This window comes from Rhincodon typus, chromosome 15 (genome assembly GCF_021869965.1).
Source record: "Rhincodon typus isolate 14 chromosome 15, sRhiTyp1.1, whole genome shotgun sequence".
In the NCBI taxonomy this organism is placed as follows: Eukaryota; Metazoa; Chordata; class Chondrichthyes; order Orectolobiformes; family Rhincodontidae; genus Rhincodon; species Rhincodon typus.
In genome coordinates this window covers 59,966,684-59,990,293 of record NC_063346.1, presented here as the reverse complement: position 1 = coordinate 59,990,293, position 23,610 = coordinate 59,966,684, and the positions used below count along the sequence as shown (strand labels likewise).

The 23,610-nt window shown below is 42.2% G+C and overlaps 1 protein-coding gene across 1 annotated transcript in view; it reads right to left on the bottom strand.

Moving 5' to 3' along the window:
- hydin (HYDIN axonemal central pair apparatus protein) overlaps nucleotides 1-23,610 on the bottom strand; it is a 677,137-nt gene that overhangs the window by 186,866 nt on the left and 466,661 nt on the right. The window contains exons 44-47 of the mRNA XM_048605579.1: nucleotides 23,220-23,348; nucleotides 19,183-19,366; nucleotides 8,140-8,281; nucleotides 6,115-6,277 (exon numbers count right to left, since the gene is read on the bottom strand). Of these exons, the coding sequence (XP_048461536.1) occupies nucleotides 6,115-6,277; nucleotides 8,140-8,281; nucleotides 19,183-19,366; nucleotides 23,220-23,348 (618 nt within the window). The remainder of the gene's footprint in view (nucleotides 1-6,114; nucleotides 6,278-8,139; nucleotides 8,282-19,182; nucleotides 19,367-23,219; nucleotides 23,349-23,610) is intronic.

Sequence of the window (23,610 nt, the reverse complement as noted above, 5' to 3'; positions counted from 1 at the left end):
ACAACTTTGGTTCTGATCTCATATGAGAAGCAGTTGGTTCAGTTACCACTGATTGTAGTAAAAGGCTCAGGGCAAGCCTGATGGGGCAAAATTGATTGAGAAAGACTCGCCTTGTTTGGCTCAAAACTTTTTCGATTAGAAAATGGTTGCCTTAGTGAAGTCCGAACTAAATACTGGGAAGATTTTCAGGAAGGTCTAGGGACTAACAAAGGAGCCATGGTCACCTTGCACATTGACCAAGAAGTAATTCCACAATTCTATAAGGCCAGCCCAGTGCCATTTGTCTTATGAACAAAAGAAGAAGCAGAAATCAGGAGGCTGGAAAGTGAAGGAATCATCAAACCAATCCACCTTGCAGAATGAGCAGCAGCGGTTGTACCGGTTGTGAAACGCGATGGGTCGGTTCACCTTTGTAGGGATTTTAAACAAATGGTAAACTGCTTCTCACAGCTGGATAAATGCCTAATCACTCGCAGGGAGGACTTATATGAAAAGCTGATGGGGGGCTATCCTTCACGGAACTGGACATGAGCCATGTGTACCTGCAATTGCGGTTAGAAGAGGATTCCCAGAAGTATGTTACAATTAATACCAATAAAGGTTTGTACCAATATAAAAGATTGCCATTTGGGGCACCATCAGCCTGTGCAATTTTTCGGGAACAAGGTCTAACCCAAGTTGCCATTTATCTGGATGACGTACTAATAACAGGGAAGACCAATAAAGAGCAATTAGAGAACTTGAACATTCCTTCAAGGCAGCTATATGCCTATTTCGGCCACTGAGTCAACAAGACCAGGTTACACCCATTAGAAGACAAAGTGAGGGCGATCAAAGATGCCCCGGCTCCCAAGTCTGTATCGGAGATTAGGTCTCTCCTTGAGTTGGTAAATTATTACAGAAAGTTCAGACATAAATAGTCCTCCATCCTGGCACCCTTACATCTGCTATTGAAAAAAAGGGCAGTCTTGGAAATGGTCTCGTAGCCAAGATGTAGCCTTTTGGGAAGTGAAGGAGCAGCTATTATCGTTAAATATGTTGGCACACTATGATCCCAAGCGAGATCTGCTGTAGACATGCGATGCCTCCCTGTACGCTATTGGGTAGTGTTGACTCACAATGGACAGGAATGCCCAATAGCATATGCTGCCAGGAGTTTGGCTGATGCTGAGCGCAAATACACCCAGACGGAGAAGGAAGTTTTGATGGTCTTCTTTGATGGGAAAAAGTTCCACCAATACCTTTGTGGACTTAAATTTGTAATAGTAACAGACCACATACCCCTGCTAGGGTTACTCAAAGAGGTCAAGACAGCGCAACCCATAGCCTTAGGTCAAATTCAGCAGTGGCTCTCATTCTAACTGCGTACAATTACAAGTTGGAACACCACAAATGCGCAAGTGTCGCAAATGCAAATGCCTTGAGCTGCCTGCCGATGTTGCTGTCACTGGAAGGGTCTATTCTGGTTTTAAATTTTCTGGACACCCTTCGTGAAACTGCTGACAATATCAGCCTGTGGACACAGAAAGATCCAGTCTTGACAAAACTAAAATAGCTGGTGGTGATGGGTGAAACAAAAGAGCCAACACAACCAGAATTGAAACATTTCTGGACCTGGCGAGACTGGATCACCGCAGAGGATGGCATTTTATTATGGAGAAGCAAGAGTGTTTGTCCCATGCAAAGATCGCCACCACTTACTGGCTAAACTCCTCTGGGGTGATTCATGGTTTTCCAAAATGAAATTGTTATGTCTGGTGGCCAGGATTGGATGCAGACATGGCTGCATTGGTGGGGCAGTGCCCAAAGTGCCAACAAAGACAAACATTACTGCCAGCAGCTTCCCCAAATCCATGGGAATGGCCGGGTAAACCCTGGACACGGCTACACATCGATTATGCCGGCCCTTCCATGGGCCCAACATTCTTCATCATTGTGCACTCCCACTCAAAGTGGTTGTATGTGAATAGAGTTCATTCATTAAATGTGGGGACAACGAGAGAAAAGCTGCGAGCATCTTTTGGAATTCACGGGCTCTCGGAAGAGTTGGTCACAGACAACGGGCTATCATTTACCAGCAGGGAATTCAAGTGTTTCCTAAAGTTGAATGGCATTCAGCATATAATGCAGGATTAAAGAAACAGCCTGCAGCTTCACTCAATACCAAATTGTCCTGGTTCCTATTTGATTGTCAGTCCACAACTGATGCAACTACAGGGATAGCTCGAGCAGAGTTGTTAATGGGGAGAAGACTGAAGAATCTGATCTTCCTGCACCTGGGCAGGAGAGTGAAATGGTATCAAGGACACAATTACCAGACACAAGGCTCCTCTAAGCGAGAGAGACAGTTTACTTCAGGGAACGAAGTTTGGTGCCAAAACTACGGAAATGGCCCTGCATGGGTAAGAGGTACGATTGATGCAAGCTCAGGTTCCGTGACGTACAAAGTTTGGGTAGGTGAGATGGTCCTAAACAAGCGTGTGGACCACATGAAAGCTGCAAACTTGCAAACAGGTCAGGAGGAAAATATACCCGGCTCCACAGAACAGCCAGAAAGGCTGTCAGAACCTGTGGGTTCTCGCCCTCCAACTACAGTCGAACAAACCTCGGAGTCTGAGATGGACACAGCGCATGTTGCAGCCTCTACATCTTTACTGCCTGAATTGGAGGATAAATTTCTCCCAAGATACTCTGGGCATGAGGTGGGCAATACTCCAGTACATGTCGCCCGTATCTGAGGCTGAGTTCGAAGAACCAGACCCAGTCCAAAAACGCCCTAGGAGAGGCTACAAGGAAAAGAACAGGTCTATATTCCCAGACTTAGAGGTGGCAGAATGTAGTGTTAGCCAGGTCAGCCAAGTGGAGGTCACAGAGAATGAGTTCGCTGATTGAGGCTGTGAATCCGATCCAGTCAGGGATAGCTGGCTGACAGATATAAACAGGAGTGTCAGAGATTCTGTTCACTCTGAGAGCTGGCTCTGAGGAATGCCAGACCGGTGTCAAGTACTGTGCACTGTAAATAAAGGGTGACTCAGTGAGTCATTTCACTGAGCAAGCATTTATTTCAGAATCCAAAGGATATTAACTCCAGAATTTTAAGCCTAAAGAATGAAATTCAACAGTTCAGCCCCAAGTAACATTTCTGCAAATATTTCTCTATCTCTTTTGGTTTTCCCATGGTACTTGGGGATGCCACAATGCTAGTTGATCACTCTTCACCATCTCCATTGATCAACTATCAATTGTGATTTTTTTATTCATTTTTGTGGGATGTGGGCATCGTTGGCTGGGCCAGCATTTACTGCCCATTCCTAGTTGCCCTTGAGAAGGTGGTAGTGAACTGTCTTCTTGAACCGCTGCAGTCCACCTGCTGTGGGTTGACCCACAATGCCTTTAGGGAGGGATTTCCAGGATTTTGACCCAGTGAAAGTGAAGGAATGGTGACACATTTCCAGGTCAGGATGGTAAGTGGCTTAGAAGGGAACTTGAAGATGGTGTTGTTCCCATATATCTGCTGCCCTTGTTCTTCTAGATGGAAGTGGCCATGGATTTGGAAGGTGCTGTCTGAAGATCTTTGCTGGATTTCTTCGTCTTTGGTGAAGATGGGTGTGGAAAGGAGGCAGGTGTGGACAGGAGGAGGGTGTGGGAGGGAGGCGAATGTGAACAGTAGGATGTGAATACAATGAAGATGTGGGATGGAGGTGAAAGTGGGAGGCAGATGGATGTTGACAGAAGAATGTGGATTGCTTGAGGGTGTGAAAGGGAGGTGGCTTTGGTAGATGCTGCTTATGTTCACTGTTTCTTATGCAAAAAGCTGCAGCTTTTAACTAGGCATTGGATGTGCAAAGAGAGGCTCTCATCTACAAACAATGGAGGGCATTAACTTGCTACTGTTTTTGGGTCAAACATTTTGGAAACTCTAAGGATATTTCTGAATGTAAAGTGAATCAATCTGCCCATCTCTGATGTGTTGTTTTCATATCCATGTCTTTGACTTTCAGGATTTTGACCCAGCAACAGTGAACGATCAGCAATATATTCCAAGTCAGGATAGTGAGTGGCTTGGAGGGAACTTGAAGGTGATGGTGTTCCCATGTATCTGCTGCCCTTGTCCTTCTAGATGAAAGTGATCTTGGGTTTAGAGGTGATGTCTAAGGATCTTTGCTGAATTTATGAAGTGCATCTTGTAGATAGTATACATTGCTGCTACTGAGAGTCAGTAGAAGAAGTGGATGTTTGTGAATGTAGTTCCAATTAAGCCAGATGCTTTGCCCTGGATGGTGTCAACCTTCTTGAATGATGTTGGAGCTCACCCATCCAGGCAAAGAGTATTCCATCACACTCCTGACTGGTCCCTTGTGGGGTTTGGTGGGGTTGGGGGGTCGGGGTGGGGAGACAGTCAGGAGATGAGGTACTCGCCGCAGTATTCCTAGCCTCTGACCTGCTTTTGTAGCCACTGTGTTTATGTGGCAAGTCTAGTTGAGTTTCTGGTCAATGGTAACCCCCAGGATGTTTATAGTGGGGGTTTCAGTGATAGTAACACCATTGAATGTCAAGGGGTAGTGTTAGATTGTCTCTGATTGGTGATGGTCATTGCCTGGCATTTGTGTGGCACGAATGTTATTTGCCACTTGTCAGCTCAAGCCTGGATATCATACAGATCTTGCTGCATTTGAACATGGAGTGCTTCATTATCTGAGGAGTTGTAAATACTGCTGAACATTGTGTAATCATTGGTGAAAATCCCCACTCCTAACCTAATGATGGTGGGAAAGTCAATGATAAAGCAGCTGAAGATGGTTGGGCCTAGGACACTACCCTGAGGAACTCCTACAGAGATGTCCTGGAGCTGAGATGACTGACTTTCAACAACCATGACCATCTTACAATGTGCCAGCTATGACTCCAAACCAGCACAGAGTTTGCACCCTGATACCTATTGATTCCAGTTTTGCTAGGGCTCCTTGATGCCACACTCAATCGAATGCAGCTTTGATGTCACGGGCTGTCACTCTCAACTGACTTCTGGAATTCAGCTTTTATATCTTTGTAGCGATTGATACTACGGAATGGCTTGTTAGGCCATTTCAGAGGCCAATTGAGAGTTAACCATATTGCTGTGGATCTGGGAGTTGGTAAGTTGGTAAGTAATTTAGTTGGTAAGTTTACAGTTGGATGTTCTTCCTGTAGTTAATAAATCTCATTAATCTGGACCATGGACTCGCACCAGTACATATTCGCTTGCCAATCTCAGCGTCCAGATTCCTGCATGGCCAGGAGTGAAGCTTTTAAGTATTTTGACCCAGAGGTGGGGGCACTGCCACTTCAGCCACACATAGATTCCGACATATTTGCAGTTATAAACCCAAGAACTATAACTCAAGAAGTGCAAACCATGATTTAAACCATAGGAATTGGATTTTCAGTCATTGTTCTGCTACTCCAATTCATTGCTACATTTCCTAATAATGCTGTTTGTTTTTGGGGTATCCACAGCCCACAAATAAATCACCCGCCAAACTTTTCCTTTTTGGTTAATTGATGCAACAAATGTTGCCAGGGTGTTTCATCCCAGAGGTATCACTGCTCTACCTGATTCTGTCACCATCTGAGATTCCCAGTGGTAAATTTCCTCGCAGAGTTACAAGTAATCAGGAGTGCCTATCCTGATGCAAGTTCATTTTCCTGGCTCACTTCACTGCCTTGGCTGAGAAATGACAGTCAGCTCAGTCTAAGATCCACATTGTGAATGTCTGACATGTATGATTGAAAGTTATATTGCAAATGACCCTTTACAAACTGAAGTAGCTCAACATTTAAAGTACAATAGTTAGAAATGAAAAGTAACACTAAGTATCACATTAAAATGGGAAGATGACGAGTGAAGAGGTAAGGAAGACATTATTGAAAATGGTTGAACTTTAAGATGCACATTCACTCAGCTGTACCACATTGTCTAGATAACATTCAATGGTCCATCTTTGACTAGCTACCAATGGGGCAAAGCTTTCACTCTTTTTCCTCGTCTTGACCTTAAATTTTAAAAGATCAATAACTATTCAAATTAATGAAGCATTGTAAGTTTCTCTATTCACAGTTTTCCAACAACCGTACCATCCTTGCACTTATCTGGTATCTTCTTGCATCATCCCTGATACTGAAATCTTTTCTTGCTCTTTTAGATTTTTTCTTGAGTTCTTCTTCCTCTCGCAGCCTCTCCAGTTCTTCCCTCCATCTCTGTTGCTGCAGTTGTCGTTCACGTATCTCCTTCAAAACTCTGGACACAAAAACAGATTTTTTTCACATAAGGCCTCTCATCTTTTACAGTAGAAGTTCTCCAAATAACACATCAACTAATGTGGAAGCTACACAACCCAGTGGATTAGCAGATGAAACAACTGATATTGAAAAATCTGCCTCAACAGGTTAGATCCTGGCTTATCTGCACTTTAAGACCTTTCACAAAACCACGTTGACTCTGCTTTACTGCGTTAAGCTTTTCTAATTGCACTGCAATTTCTTCCTTCATAATGGACTCTAGCAAAGTTTCAGTGACAGAGGGAAGGAGATCAGTCATTCTTTCCTGTTCTGCATTAAGCCCATGGACATGTAGTTAACTCATAACTGTGCTTTAAAAAGCCCTGGGAAAACTAGTAAATTGCCAGCAATATTTTAAATGAACATATTAGTTCACACTGAAGCTCCATTTTGAAATATACAAGGCATGTTGAACTGGTTTGTATCATTCACAAGCTTTATTTGTTTTTCCTCCTACAAGGGCCATCAATTATATCCAGTTTCTCAAGGGCAACTAGGAATAAGCAATAAGTGCTAGTCTTAACAATGATGCCCTCCGTCTATGAACTAATTTTAAAAAATGTTTTAACTAATAGTCCTTTAATTTCAACTATTTATGGTATTCCAGATTTTTTCTACACTTTATGCAAAGACTAGTTGCTTGACATCACCCTTAAAACATGAGTTCATTATCCAAACCTCTTTGAAAGCTGTGATTGAATTCTCCATTAACTCAGTCTCCAGCAGTGCATTCCAAATCAGAATCACTCACTGAATAAAGAAGCTTTTCCTCAGGTCACCATATTATATTTTGTCAATCACCTTAAAATGGTTCTGATTCACAACCCTTCCACGAATGGGAAGTTTCTACTTACTTGTCTGTTCCATCCCCTTGATTTTAAGACCTTTGTCAAATTCTCACTCTATCCTCTCTCCTTCATGTAGACATAAGTTCTCGATCCATTCTAACTGACTCAAGTCTCATATTTCCAAAATTATTTCAATAAATCTTTCATGCATCTAAAGCCTTCATATACTTCCTCAAGGGTGGTGCCCAATTTAGACACAATATTTGAGTTGCGGCTGAACCAGTGTTTTATAAATGTTCACCACATCTTCTTCTATTTTGTAGCTTATGCCTCTATTTATAAAGCCAAGAATCCCACTTTCTCAACTCAGCCATTTTCAATGATTATGCACATATATCTTCACATTCTTTTACCGCACACCTTTTCACGTCATATTCTTTTCCATGCTATCTTTCCTCAGTCTTCCTATTAAAATCTCACTTCTTTACATCTGTCACATGTCAGCCTATTACACCAGCCAGTGTCCTCTTGAAGTATGTCATTAGCCTCATCACAGTTCACAATACTTTCATGTTTTGTGTCTTCTGCAAATTTTGAAATGGTGCCAAGATCTCCTGGGTCCAGGATGAGTGTAAGATGTAAGACTTTGACAGCATGTCTCTTTCCCAGTAATACTCAGGTCTAGATCATTAATACAATACATTAATACCGTCTAACTAATGTACCTCACAGAGCAATTCTTCAACAAAGGATAATATAAATCTAGATTTCTCTCCCTCGACAGGCTGTTGAAGTGAGTTCAACTTAAATTTTCGAAGCTGAAAATAACAGATTTTTGTTAGGTGAGAGTATGAAAGGCTACAGAAATATATGGGTATACAGAGTCAAGGTATATATCAGTCATGATTCAATCCAACGCAACAGGGTCTACAAGTGATTCACCTTATACTGTTGTTACATCTTTCTTTGTAGGAGCAATGAGTGCACCTGAGATTCTGACCCAAATAGCTGACAGGATGGTTTGATCACTCACCTTTCCCTGCGTGCTTTGAATAAAGAAGTGCGTTTCAAGTCGAACTCCGCTCTTGCTTCTTCTGACAGAGCCTCATAATCTTCTTCACTCAACTCTTGCAGATAAATCCTCTCCTTCTTTTCTTGCTCCTTCACTTTTTTCTCTATAATTTGGTTTTGGAGAAACATGGCATTTGTAGTGTGATTTAAGATTTGAATTCTATATTAAATTCTATACATCATTATATTCTCCCAGTTAATCGACTTCACCAACTTATATTCATATAGCCCCTTTAATATTGAAGAACAGATATTTTAAACAGATGCTGTAAAAATAAAACCATCAGGAGCTTAGCAATTCAGACCAGGACAATTAAAGGTCCAAGAACATTGGCTGTTCTAAGTTAGCAGTTCTTACTTGAGTCAGAGGTAGGGTTATTAACTTCAATATCCTACTTTAAGGATGGAAATGTCATAAAAATGTTCCTTTCCTTTATCTATGTACAGCTATCCCAGATATGAGTATACAATAAGGTGAGGACAGAATTGGGGCTTGGCTAAGATGCCTCCCAGCAGCAGTCACTATCTTGTTCCAAGTGTAATTAAGGGTCCTTTGGGCCAGGAATTAAAATAGTTGTGCATGTAGAGCAGTAATGACAAGGATCATAGAAATGCTAATAATTTAGTCACTTGAATTATGTTGAGAAATTGAATTTTTTTGTGGGAAAAAAATTATCTAAGATAAGTCAAATGAGATATGTAGAAAGAGCGGTGGAATTCTAAAAGCAAATTTTAGGGAGTTAGAAAGGAAATAAAGAAGCAGAACTTTGAAAGCAGTAATCTCAGGATTTCTCCAAGTGTCATGTGCTAGTGACTGCAGGAATAGGACAATTCATTGATTCAACACATGGCTGGAGAAATTGGTGTGGCATGGAGAGCATTAGATTTCTGAGGGTAGCTGGGAACTGTTAAGTTGGATTGGTCACATTAACAGGGCTGAGACAAATAACCTGGAAGGGAGATGTGCAACTGCTATTAGGAAGTGTGTAAACTAGCTTGTCAGTAGATAGAAGGTAGCTCAAACTGGAAGGAAGTAAAGGTGGTAATGAGAAATAGAAAAGTGACAACATGGATTAATGCCCAAAAAGACAAAGTTAAGGGCACTTTGCATGAATATACATAGCATTCACAATAAGGTAGATTATTGAAGAACAGAAATAGATGTAAATGGGTATGATATAGCTGCTACTACACAGACATGGCTGCAGGGTGACCAAGGCTAGGAACTGAATATTTGAAAACAGTCAACATTTTGGAAGGATAGGCAAAAAGAAAAAGAGGTGACGTTGCACTAATAACAAGAAATGGGAGCAGTACATTAGAAGGGAAGATCCTAAATCAGAAGAACACAATGTTGAATCTGAAACAAAACAATAATTTGCTGAAGAAACTCAGCATGTCTGGCAGCATCTGTGGGAAGAAAGCAGAGTTAACGTTTCAAGTCTGATGACTCTTCATCAGAACTACCTCAAGTTTCACCAACAATTTCAGTTTTTGTTTCAGATCTCCAGCATCCACAGTTTTTTTGTTTTATTAAAATGTTGAATCTGTTTGGGCTGAGCTACGAAACAGAAAGGAGCAACAAACATTGGTAGGAATTGTTAATAGGCCACTAAATAGCAATAGTAGTATAGGGTACGGCATGTTTTCTACAGCAGTACGTTGAGGAAACAATTAAAAAGCAGGCTATTTGTATCTATTACTATGTAACAAAAAAGAGTTAATAATCTTGAATATTTAGGGATCAGTGATCGTAATATAATGGAATTTTATATTTTGTTTGAAAGTAAGATAGTTCAATCAGATGCCAGGGAATTAAATTTGAACAAAGGAAATTATGAAGATATGAGGGGTTAATTGGCTGTTGTGGTTTGGGAAAATATATGAAAAGGTATAATGGTACATCAGCAATGCATAGTTATGAAACAATTATTGTATTTTCCAACAAACTTATTCTTCTTTAAGGCACAAAAACCTAAAAATCATCAGTCAACTGCAGCAAACAAAGGAAGTTAAACACTATAGAAGATTAAAATAAATGGCTTACTAGATGGCATAAACAGAAAATGCCCTAAGATTTAGGAGAACATTAAAAAACATTAAAGGGAAAGCAATGGCCTAGTGGTATTATCACTAGATTATTAATCCAGAAATTAAGCTAATGTTCTGGGGACACAGGTTCAAATCCTGCTATGGAATTTGAATTCAATAAGATTATTTGGAATCAAGAATCTACTGAAGGCTATGAAACCATTGTCGATTGTCAGAAAAACCTATCTGGTTCACTACTGCCCTTCAGGGAAGGAAATCTGCCATTCTCATCTGGTCTCGCCTACATGTAATTCCAGGCTCTCAGCAATGTGGTTGACTCTCAACTACCCTCTGAAATGGCCTAGCAAGCCATTCAGTTGTATCAATTGCGAAAAAGTCTCAACAAAGAAATGAAACCGGGCGGACCACCTGACATCACCCTAGACACTGGAATAGACCAAAATAGCCTGTCAACCCTGCAGAGTCCTTACTAACATCTGGGGTTAGTGCCAAAACTGAGAAAGCTGTCTCACAAACTTGTCAAGTAACAGCCTGACATTGTCTCTAACATATGATTCCATAAGTATGACTACGTTCCAGACACCACCATCCCAGGATATGTCCTGTCCCACCAGCAGGACAGACACAGCAGAGGTGGTAGTGCAGTAGCATACGATCAGGAGGGAGTTGTCCTTGGAGTCCTCAAAATTGATTCCGGAGACCTCAAAATTGATTCTGGAACCCATGAAGTCTCATGGCTTCAGGTTAAACATGGGCAAGGAAACCTCCTGCTGATTAACATGTACCATCCTCCCTTGGCTGATGAATTGGTACTCCTCCATGATAAACAACATTTTGAGGAAGCACTGAGGATGGCAAGGGCAGAAAATATATTCTGGACAGGGAATTTCGATGCCGGCCAGTGAGAATGGCTCAGCAGCAATACTACTGATTGGCGCTGGTCGGGTCCTAAAGGACATAGCTACTAGGCTATGTCTAGAGTGTCTGGGGAGGGAACCATCAAGAGGGAAGAACATACAATCTGCTAGCTGTAGAAGCATCTGTCCACGATAGTTTCAGTAGGGGTGACCACCAAATAGTCCTTCTGAGATGAAATTCCACCTTCACATTGAGAATACCCTCCATTGTGGTGTGTGTCATTATTACTGCGCTAAATGGGACAGAATTCAATCAGATTGAACAATAAAAGACTGGGCATCCATGAGGCGCTGTGGGCCATCAATAGCAGCAGGGTTGTACTCAAGCACAATCTGTAACCTCATGACCCAATATATCCCTCACTCAACTATTACTATCAAGCCGAGGGATCAACCCTGGTTCAATGTGGGGTACTGGTGAGCATGCCAGATGCAGCAGCAGGCATATCTAAAAATGTAGTATCAAACAGGACTACTTGCAAAACAGCATAAGCAGCAAGTGATTGACAGAGCTGAGCAATCCCAAAACCAATGAAACAGATCTAAGCTCTGCAGTCCTGCCAAACCCAGTTGTGAATGATGGTAGAAATTAAACAACTCTCTCTCTATAGAGGAGGAGAAAGCACCTTAAATATCCCTGTGATGTGACTGTTTCTTTAAAAGGGGAGTTCTGTGCTGTTTCTCTTGCAGAGGGTTGTTCATACAGTGCTGCCAAAATGTCTCCTTCAAACAAACAGTTGAGTTTTTCCCGGATGTCTTTTTTTAACTGAGACAAAAGGATCATGAGTGGGCGTGTTCAGGGCTCAGACAGACCTAGGAAGGTTTTTAGTTTTGCTTTCAGTTGAAGGTTTAGTTGAAGATTTCTGCTGGCTGCTGAGCTAAAAGCTTGAGTTCCCGACTGCTAGAGTGAAGTCTTAGACAATGAGGCTTCCTCTTAAAAATCCAAAGGGGCAGATCGTTTCTTTCTTCTAGACTAGAGAGAGACAACACGTGAGAATCATAACTGTTTTGCTGAATTGCATTTTTGCCAAAGGGTGTGTTTATGAGATGCTGCCTATATTGGAACAGTTGAGGATAAGTGGTTAAATAATACATTATCTGGTTAAGTATTTCAATAGGTTTAAAGTTATGCCAATTCTTTTTTTGTAGGAATAAAGTGTGTCTTGATTAAAGCCTATTCAAATTAAAACCTATTAAAGCCTAAAGACCATTCAAATCACATCTGGAACAGAGCACCTTACATTTGCCTTTAAATAAAAATAAAGGTTAGGGTCTAGGGTATCTCCTTATAATACTTTGGCCACAAGGAGGGGCTGTCAGTCTGGTCTGGTCCATAACAATCCCCATCCACAATGATGGAAGAGACCACATCAGTGCAAAAGATAAGGCTGAAGTAATCACAGCAATCTTCAGTCATAAGTGCAAAGTAGGTGATCCATCTCAGCCTCCTCTAGTGGTCTCCAGCATTATAGTCTTCAGCCAATTTGATTCACTTCACGTGATATCAAGAAATGGTTGGAGGCACTGATGCTGCAAAGGTTATGGGCCCTGACAACATTCTAGCAATATTACTGAAGACCTGTAATCCAGAATTTGTTGCTACTCTAGCCAAACACTTCTAGTACAATTACAATACTGGCATCTATCTGGCAATGTAGAAAATTATCTAGCTATGTCCTGTGCACAAAAAGAAGACAAATCCAACCCGGCCAATTACCGGCCCATCAGTCTACTCTCGATCATCAGTAAAGTGATGGAAAGTGTCATCAACAGTGCTATCAAGCAGCACTTGCTCAGCAATAACTTGCTCAGTGATGCCTAGTTTGGACTCTGCCAGGGTCACACAGCCCCTCACCTCATCACAGCCTTGGTTCAAACATGGACAAAAGAGCTAAATTCCAGAGGTGAGGTGAGAGTGACAGCCTTGACATCAAGGCCACATTTGTTCGAGTGTAGCATCAAGGAGCCCTAGCAAAACTGGGATCGATAGGCATGAAGGGGCAAATGCTTCGCTGGTTCGAATCATAGCTGGCAGATAGGAAGATAGTTTTGGTTGTTGGAGGTCAGTCATCTCAGCTCCAGCACATCTCTGCAGGAGTTCCTCAGGGTAGTGTCCTAGGTCCAACCATCTTCAGCTGCTTCATCAATGACCTTCCCTCCATCATAGAGTCAGAAATAAGGATGTTCCTCAATGATTGCGCAAGGTTCGGCAGCTTTCACAACTACTCAGATACTTAAGCAATTCATGTCCAAATGCAGACGTGTATAATATCCAGACTTGGGCTGACAAGTGGCAAGTAACATTTGTGCCATACAAATGCCAGGCAATGACCATCTCCAATAAGAAAAAGTCTAATCACCACACCTTGATATTCAATGGTGTTACCATCACTGAATCCCCCACTATCAACATCCTAGGGGTTGCCATCAAACAGAAATTCAGCTGGGACTCATTACATAAACATGGTAACTACAAGACCAGGTCAGAGGTGAGGAATACTGTGGTGAGTAACTCACCTCCTGACTCCCCAAACCCAGTCCAGAATCGACAAGGCATAAGTCAGGAGTGTGATGGATAACTCTCCACTTGCCTGGATGGGTGCAGCTCCGACAACACTCAAGAAGCTTGACAGCATCCAGGACAAAGCAGTCCAATGGATTTGCACTGTATCCCCAAGCATCTACTCTCTCCAGGACCAAAGCTCAGAAACAGAGGTGTGTACTACCTAGAAGATGCACAGCAGAAATTCACCAACGATCCTTAGGCAGCAGCTTCCAAACCCACAACCACTTCCATCTAGAAGGACAATGGCAGCAGATACATGGGAAAACCACCGTCTACAAGTTCCCCTCCAAGCCGCGCACCAACCTGACTTGGAAATACATCACCGTTCCTTCACGGTCACTGGGTCAAGATCCTGGAATTCCCTCCCTAAGGGCATTGTAGGTCAATCTACAGTGTGTGGGCTGCAGTGGTTCAAGAAGGGCTCAAGTCCAGTTGAGTTTCTGGTCAACAGCAACCCCCAGGATGTTGATAATGGGGGATTCAGTGATGGTACCACCATTGAATATCAAGGAGTAATGATTAGACTTTTTCTTATTGGAGATGGTCATTGCCTGGTATTTGTATGGCATGAATGTTACTTGCCACTTGTCAGTCCAAGTCTGGATTATACAGGTCTTACTGCATTTGGACATGAATTCCTTAAATATCTGAGTAGTTGTGAAGGCTTCCGAACCTTGTGCAATCATTGACGAACATCCTTATTTCTGACCCTATGATGGAGGGAAGGTCATTGATGAAGCAGCTGAAGATGGTTGGGCCAAGGGCACTACCCTGAGGAACTTCTGTAGAGATGTTCCGGAGATGAGATGACTGGCCTCCAACAACCAGAACTATCTCTCTATGTGTCAGGTATGATTCAACCAGCAGAGAGTTTGCCCCCTGATACCCTTTGATTCCAGTTTTGCTAGGGCTCTTTGATGCCACACTCTGTTGAATGCAGCTTTGCTATCAAGGGCTGTTACTCACCTCACCTCTGGAATTCAGCTCTTTTGTACATGTTCGAACCAAGGCTGTAATGAGGTCAGGAGCTGACTGGCACTCGTGAAATCAAATTGGACGTCACTGAGCAGGTTATTGCTGAACAGGTGCTGCTTGATAGCGCTGTTGACGATACCTGCCATCAGGTTACTGATGATCGATTGTAGACTGATGGGGCGGTAATTTGCTGGGTCGGATTTGTCCTGCTTTTTATGTATAGAACATACCTGGGCAATTCTCCACATTGTCTGGTAGATACCAGTGTTGGAACTGTACTGGAAGTGTTTGGCTAGGGGAGCGGCAAGTTCTGCAGCACAAGTCTTCAGGACTATTGCCGGAATATTGTCAGGTCCTGTTGTATCCAGTGTCTCCAACTGTTTCTTGATATTACGTGGAGTGAATCGAATTGGTTGAAGACTGGTATCTGTAATGCTGGACACCACTGGAGGAGGCCGAGATGGATCATCCAAACAGCACTTCTGGCTGAAGATCACTGCGAATGCATCAGTCTTATCTTTTGTACTGATGTGCTGGGCTCTTCCATCACTAAGGTTGGGGATATTTGTGCAGCCTGCTCCACCAGTGAGTTGTTTAATTGTCCACCATCTTTCAAGCCTGGATGTGGCAGGACTACAGAGCTTAGATATGATCCATTGGCTGTGGGTCACTAAGCTTTGTCTATCACTTGCTGCTTTTGCTACTTGGCGTGCAAGTTGACATTTCATCTACAGGTATGCCTGGTGCTGCTCCAGGCATACCCTTCTGCACTCTCCATTGAACCAGGGTTGAGCCCCTGGCTTGATAGTAATGGTGGAGTGGGGGAAGTGCCAGGCCATGACGTTACAGATTGTGCTGGAGTACAGTTCTACTGTTGTTGATGGCCCACAGTGCTTCATGGATGCCCAGTCTTGATTTGCTAGATCTGTTTGAAGTCTGTCCTATTTAGCACAGTGATAGTGTCACACAACATGATCGAGGTTATTCACAATTTGAAGGCGGGAGTTCATCTCCACAAGGACTGTGCGATGGTCACTCTTACCGATACTATCATGGACAGATGCATCTGAAGCTGGCAGATTGGTAAGGATGGGATCAAATATGTTTTTTCCTCTTGTTGGTTCCTTCACCACCTGTCGCAGACCCAGTCTAGCAGTCACGTCCTTTAGGCCCCGACCAACTCGATCTGTAGTACTGCTACCGAGCCACTCTCACTGGCGGAGACTGAAATCCCCACCCAGAGTATATTTTTCAGCCTTGCCATCCTCAGTGCTTCCTCTAAGTGCTGTTCAACATGGAGGAGTATCAATTCATCAGCTGAGGGAGGACAGTACGTGGTAATCAGCAGGAAGTTTCCTTACCCATGTTTAATCTGAAGCCACAAGATTTCATGATGTCCAGAGTCAGTGTTGAGGACTTCCAACTCCCTCCAACTGTATACTGCTCTGCTGCCTCTGTCCTGCCGGTAGGACAAGACATATCCAGAGATGGTGATGGTGGTGTCTGGGACATTGTCTGTAAGGTATGATTCCACGCATGTGACTATATCAGGGCTTTGATTGACTAGTCTTGAGACAGCTCTCCCAATTTTGGTATTAGCTCCCAAATGTTAGTAAGGAGGACTTTGCAGAGTTGACATGGCTGTTTCTGCCATTATCTTTTCCGGTGTCCAGGTTGACATCAGCTGATCCGCCTGGTTTCATTTTTTTGAGAATTTGTAACAATTGGTACAACTGGATGGCTTACTAGACCATTTCAGAGGACAACTGAGAGTCAACCACATTGCTATGGGTCCGGAGTCACATGTAGTCACACAGATTTCGTTCCCTGAAGGACATTAGTGAACCAGATGGGCTTTTCCCGACAATCGACAATCCGACAGTCAGCAGACTTTTAACTCCAGATTTTTTTATTGAATTCAACTTCCACCATCTGCCATGGTGGAATTGGAGCCCTGGTCCCCTAGAACATTAGCTGAATTTCTGGATTAATAGTTTAGCGACAATTCCACTAGGCCATTGCCTTCCCCCTTAATAAATCCCTGAGACCTTATATTCTACATCCCAGAGTGTTGTCAGAAGTAGCTATGGAGATAGCAGATGCATTAATGATCATCTTCCAAAGTTCTATAGATTTTAGAATGATTCCTGTGAATGGAAGGTAGCAATTATTACTATTCAAGAAGGGCGGGACTACAGAATTGTTAGCTTTACATTAGTAGTAAGGAAACTACTAGCATCTATCATAAAGAATAGGATGAATGGACACTAAAATAAAACAAAAAACTGCACATTCTGGATCTAAAACAAAAACAGAATTTTCTGAAGAAGCTCAGCAGGTCTAGCAGTATCAATGGAGAGAAATCAGAGTTGACATTTCAAGTCCAGTGACCCTTCTTCAGGATAAATGAACACTTGGACAATAGATTGGGAACAGTCAGCATGGATCTGTAAGCGAGAAATTGTGTTTCATGAATCTGTTCATGTTACCAACACAATTGATAAAGGGTAGTCAATGGACATACACTTAGATTTTCAGAAGGATTTTGCCAGAGACCCCATAGGAATCTGGTTATCAAAATTAAACCACAAGGGATAGGAGGTAATATACTGTCATGGATTAGCTAACAGGCAGAAAACAGAGAGTCGGAATAAATAGGTCATTCTCACATTGATAGGCTGTGACTGCAAGAATCAGTGCTTGTGCCCCAGCTATTTACAATATATATCAATGAGCTGGATGTGAGGACTACATGTCATACAGTATTTCCAACTTTCTGGGTGTCATTTGGTATGGCTGATATGTTTCTCAACCCAATTCCGCCTGCCTTTTCCGCATAACCCTTGATCTTTTTCCTAATTCACATTGGTATGAGGAATAGATGTTTGGACCATTTCTTAAATGATAAGAATTTTGGAAGTGTAGTTGTCCAAAGGTGTGGAGGTGCTGCTGTCGGACTGGTGTAGACAAAGTCAGAAGTCACATGACACCAGGTTAGAGTCCAACAAGTTTATTTAAAATCACAAGCTTTTGGACTGCTGCTCTTTCATCAGGAGCGTTGCTCCTTTCCCACTTCACCTGACAATGGAACAGCGCTCTGAAAGCTTGTGATTTTAAATGAACCTGTTGGACTATAACCTGGTGTCATGTGACTTCTGACATTGTCCAAAGGGCCATAGAAATCCTTATCAATAAACCACTGAAGTCAAAGAGATAGAGAAAGGGAACGTTAATGTTGTAAGTGAATTTGAGTGCAGGAGTGGCAAAGACTCTCTTCAGATGTGCAGACCTTGGTTAGATCACACCTGCATATGCAGCTCTGGTCCCTTTTACCTTAGGAAAAATATTATTGCCATTGATGGACTGATTCCATGAAGGTTGGGACTGTTCTACGAAGAAAAATTGTAGAAACTGGGCCTGTATTCTCTAGAGTTTCAACAAATGAGAGGTTATCTCATTTAAACCCACAAAATACTTAAAGGGATAGACAAGGTAGACGTGGGTAGGATGTTTCTAAATGGGAATCCAGAACTGGAGGTCGTAACTTCAAAATAAGGGAGAAGCATTTGGGATGAAAAGTTTTCCTTAACTCAGAGGGTGGTGAGTCTTTGGAATTCTGTACACTATACGGGTGTAGAAACACAGTCATCGAATATGTTTAAACTAAAGATTGAAAGACTTTTCAATACCAATTAAGTAAAACAATATGTGCTTAATGTATAGGTAAAACACTGAAGTGGATGATCAGCTTTGACCATATTGATGGTGCAGCAGGCTTGATGGGCTGAATGGCCTGTGCCTGCTCCTATGTTTCTATGGATACAAGGGCAATCAAGAAAGCTGTCTTGAGGTCTTTCATTTTCAATACTGACAGCAAGTAACTTGAGATTGTAAGAGCTATAACACATCAATACCAATTGAAATGTTTTTCTCAGATATCAGCCATAGGTCAACGGCAGTACATTTGCTCCTGATTAACAATCATAGGGTCAAATCCCACTCCAGAGAGGTCAGCCCATAATCCAGGCTAAAATTCCACTGCAGTACTGGCTTCAGGTTTAGCAAAGATTTATGGAATTAAAATCCTACATTCTGTTTTTCGGACCATTACAGCCGAGTTCCTACTGGGGATGGATTTCCTGTTTGACAAAAATGCTGTTCACTTGGCATGAATTTGTTGGTGTCCTTCAGCAAGACCAGAAGAGGGTAAGAGTGGAAAGTGGAAAAAATGCCTCAGTTGTGCAAGGGAAGCACTCCTATTAATGTTAGGATTAAAACATATTTTGGGGCCACTGAAGGAGCCATTTTATTATTCTGCATTAAAGCCATGACGCTGCTGACTTGGCAATGCAGGGTGTTTAAAATAGAAAGTAAAACTTTCCCACTGTTTTTGTATGTATAATGTTTCCCAGAAAAAGAATTCTGGTTGTTAAAATGAATATCCATTGATACTGCAAGTATTGCTGCAGGGCCATTTAGTACAACAGTCACATACCCTCTTCCTCCTGCCTGGCTTTCTCCTTGGCCTTCAGTGTTGTATATTCCTGGCTAAGGTTGATTAAGTAGATGTGACGTCTATTGCTAATTGCTTTAAGTGCAGCTGTGAGAGTGCAGGCTTCATTGGGACTGTACGCACTTTCCAATCCATCGAATATAACCCCTCGGCAACAGTCGTTCAACTATTACAGAAATTAGTGATAAAGAAGAAGCCAAACAATGAGTTAAACATTTCAATAAAACCCATTTCAGTATTGATACTAGTATCTCCAAAGCAGCAATATGACATTATTGACAGCGAATTACTCGTCCTATTCATAAATTCATAAGTGCCTTTGATTTTTTTCATTAGATATAAAAAGCTCAACTGAAATATTGTTGAGCAAAGGGGGAATCAATTAATTCATGTAATACTGTATATTACTGGTAGTAAATTGACACACTGCACAGGTATTAGGCATGATATTTGAGCTGGGATGTATAAAATCGACAGAAGAAAACCAAAACAAATTAAGTTGTTTGCTTTAAATTAGGAACATGCAAATACAGGGTTGTGGCTGGAATTTTAAATTAGTAAGGGGGATGAAAGTGGCAGAAATAACCCATACCTGAAGATGAGAAAAAGTGAATAAATCTCAGGCAAATATAAAGGATAAGGCTGATATAAACAGTAAATACATGGCCAGGTTGGTGGTGGGGGAAGGGGGCAAAGGAGGGGATGCGCGGTGGTAGAATTTAGTCCATGTAATACTTTTACTTGCATCACACACATTTACATCAACTCACCAGAGGAAGGCAATGTCAATGGTTGCTACATGTACGGTATTCTCCATTGATATCATTGAGGAACACTGCACAGAGGGGGACATCTTGGCCATAGTGATCACAGTATAATGAAATTTAATATAAAGACTGTGAAAGATGCCAATAAAACAAATTACAGGGTGATGGATTTGAAAAAGGGTAATTTTGAGGGAATAAGACTGGAACTAAAAATAATGAAAGAATAAAAATGACCAAGATATAGAACATTGGAATTATTTTGAAAGGTGATCAATACAGTCCAGGCTAAATATTATAAAATGAGGTATCATGAACCAGTATAGAGAAAAGTTAATAAATGCAACTAAAATGCAAGAAAAACATAAATTATGTAGGCAACAATGAAGATGCTGAAAGAAATCAAATCAATATCAGATTAAATTTCAAAGTAAATCTTGGGTTTATTTCTTCCAATGACGGAATTTTACATAGACACTTCTTAAATGCATCATTCAAATGCCTTGGATGCAAACAGACTCACATTGCAGCCCATCCTTTTTCAGCACACAAACAATAGGGCTACATAGGACAGTGTGCTGTTGCACATGACGAACAACGCCATTTCATTCCACATGATTTCATGTGGTCTACTGTTTTCCTTCGATGTCTGTGCTAAAGTTCCGACATGGGTCAAATCCAAGGAATTGTATTTTGCCTTAAGTGTAAAACAATGTCATTTCTGAAGCTCCCCACTAAATCAAATATGCCTGGCTATTAGTGCTTTCAGTCTTTGACGGATTCAAGAGAATTATTTTTCATATTTTCTTCCACAACAATTACATTTCCCAATTCTAGCTCCCTTCAAGCTGATAATCTCGCTACTGCCTGATTATTTGTGACTACCAAGTAGAAAACATGCGATTATAATGCAGACTTGCCATTGCTGTATTTTAGTGTCAGTGTACTGAAACAATAGCTTGGTGATCCATTGTAAACTACTAACATGGCTACTGTACACTGTACCATTGACTTCCATCTATCAAGATACTTTAAGTTTCTTAATGGCAGAAGGTTGGCACAGCTTCAGTGTCTACATTGGCTTTAATTGCTATTCTTGCTCAGAAATACAAGGTAGAATCTAATAGGGGCCCAAGCGCTGTGGGCTGTGGCAAGGTCAGTTGAGAAGTTTGGGAGTGTCTCATTGCATTTTTTTGCACCTGCCAAATGGTGAGGCAAGTTTGTTGCAAGACAGCAGCAAGTTGACAATGAGGAGGATTATCGTTTGTTAAGTTCCTTGTTAACATTCAGTTACATACCTTACTGAACGTGCTGAACAAGCTAGCTGTTGAGAATCCTTCACATGTAAGTAAGAGTCAGAGTGGGACCAAAATGCAGAGGTCGATGGATCAAAACCATCCTCTGCTATTTACATTAACAAAGTGGTGTTTGTTAAGTCAGTAGTAGCAGCTAATAGATAACACCGTGTGGACCTGGAGGAACACAGCAGCCAGGCAGCATCAGAGGATCAGGAAAGGTGATGTTTTGGGTCGGGACCCTTCTTCAGAAAAGGGGGAGGGGTAGGGGGCTCTGAAATAAATAGAGAGGGGGGAATGGGGCTGGGGAAGGTCAGTGGGGTAGTGATAGTGAGTGCAGGTAGGCATTGGTGGGGGTTGGTCAGTGAGGTGGGAGGAGCGGATAGGTGGGAGAGATGGACAGGTGAAGGAGGCAGGGATGAGAGGGAGGGTTGGTCATGGGATGAGGTCGGGGGTGGGGAGATTTTGAATCTAGTGTAGTCCACATTAAGACCATTGGGTTGTAGGCTCCCAAGGCAGAATATGAGGTGCTGCTTCCACCTCACTGACCAACTCCCACCACTGCCCACCTGCACTCACCTATCGCCATCCCACCTATCTTTCATCCCCGTCTCCTTGACCTGGCCGTCTTCTCTCCCACCTATCTGCTACTCCCACCTCACTGACCAACCCACACCATTTCCTACCTACACTCACCTATCACCATCCCACCTATCTTCCTCAGCCCCATCCCTCTTCTCTCTATTTATTTCAGAGCCCCCTACCCCTCCCCCTTTCTGAAGAAGGGTCCCAACTCGAAACGTCAGCTTTCCTGTTCCTCTGATGCTGCCTGGTCTGCTGTGTTCCTGCAGCTCCACACTGTGTTATCTCTGACTCCAGCATCGGCAGTTCTTACTATCTCTGATTGAGTAGTAGCAGCTAGTTTGGAGCAGCACGGTGGCTCAGTGGTTAGCACTGCTGCCTCACAGCGCTAGGGACCCAGGTTCGATTCCACCCTCAGGCGACTGTCTGTGTGGAGTTTGCACATTTTCCCCGTGTCTGTGTGGGTTTCCTCCGACAGTCCAAAGATGTGCAGGCTAGGTGGTTTGGCCTTACTAAATTGCCCGTAGAGTTCAGGGATGTGTAGATTAGGTGGGTTATTGGGGGATGGGTCTGGGTGGGATGTTCTGAGGGTCGGTCTGGACATGTTGGGTGGCAGGGCCTGTTTCCACACCGTAGGGAATCTTTGAAGAGTGTGTACCCGGCAACTTTGGCTTACCACTTGCTCGAAAAATCATTCATGTTAGTGACCAGACTCCATTATTTCAGACTTACAATAGTGAGAGTGGTGGGAGTTGGATACTGTAGCAGAGATAGAGTGAGAGTGAAGTATAGGAAAGAAGATGGCACTTATGCTCATGGAGTGGTGAAGGTCATTGACATTTTTTTTTTACATCACTGTGTATTCCTCCAGATGACTGAGACTGCATTGACATGGGTGCTAACCTCAGACCAGGCTAGTGTGATCAGGTATCTGGCATGATTGGATTAGTGTGCAAGCATGTCATAGAATTAAGATGCTAAACTCAATTCTACAGCTTAATGACAGACAGCTATCACAACATGGGAGGATTCAATTAAGTTCAAATTCCTTGGCCTACAAGGGCTAAAACAAAATCAGCTCAAGCCATCAGCTAGAGACTCTCCTATTAGAAAATAAGAGAGTTCTGGGAGTTGGATAATAACAGAATTTAGCTTTGCTGTGATGTTGTCCCATGGTCAGAGAAACTAGCAACAGTTCATAACTGAAGATTAGTCACTGAAATTAATCATCAGAGATTATAAAATGTAACTGCACCCTTAAGTATTACTGCATTTGTTACAAGGAGGGAAGGAACTGGATGATCACTTTGTGGCATCCTGTTATATGAAACGTGATACTGCAGATGCAGTAACATTCTTGTATAGCACCATATTGTACCTGCAACCTCTCCGTCAGAAGTTCCACTATCACATCTTCTGGCAATTGACAACTCATTAAGTTTCCCTCTCCAATGATGCTTGTAGTGATGCTCATTGGCTGCTGCATTAGGGGACCAATTACAGAGACCTAGAGATTTCAGAAAACACCTAAAATTACTTGCGATTAGAACAAAATATATTTCCTCATAAATGCTATAATGTTAACACTTAACAAAATCTTACCTTAAACGTTCTGATATACTGACTGTGTAACAGAAATAGAGTAGAAGCTAAAACTGGGAGTTAGAATTGTGGAATTTTTAAATGCACTGGTTTTAGATATGAAGAAGAGTAAGTTTGGAACAATTTAAGATAACGTTATGGCTGAAGCAAAAGAACAATTGCAAAGC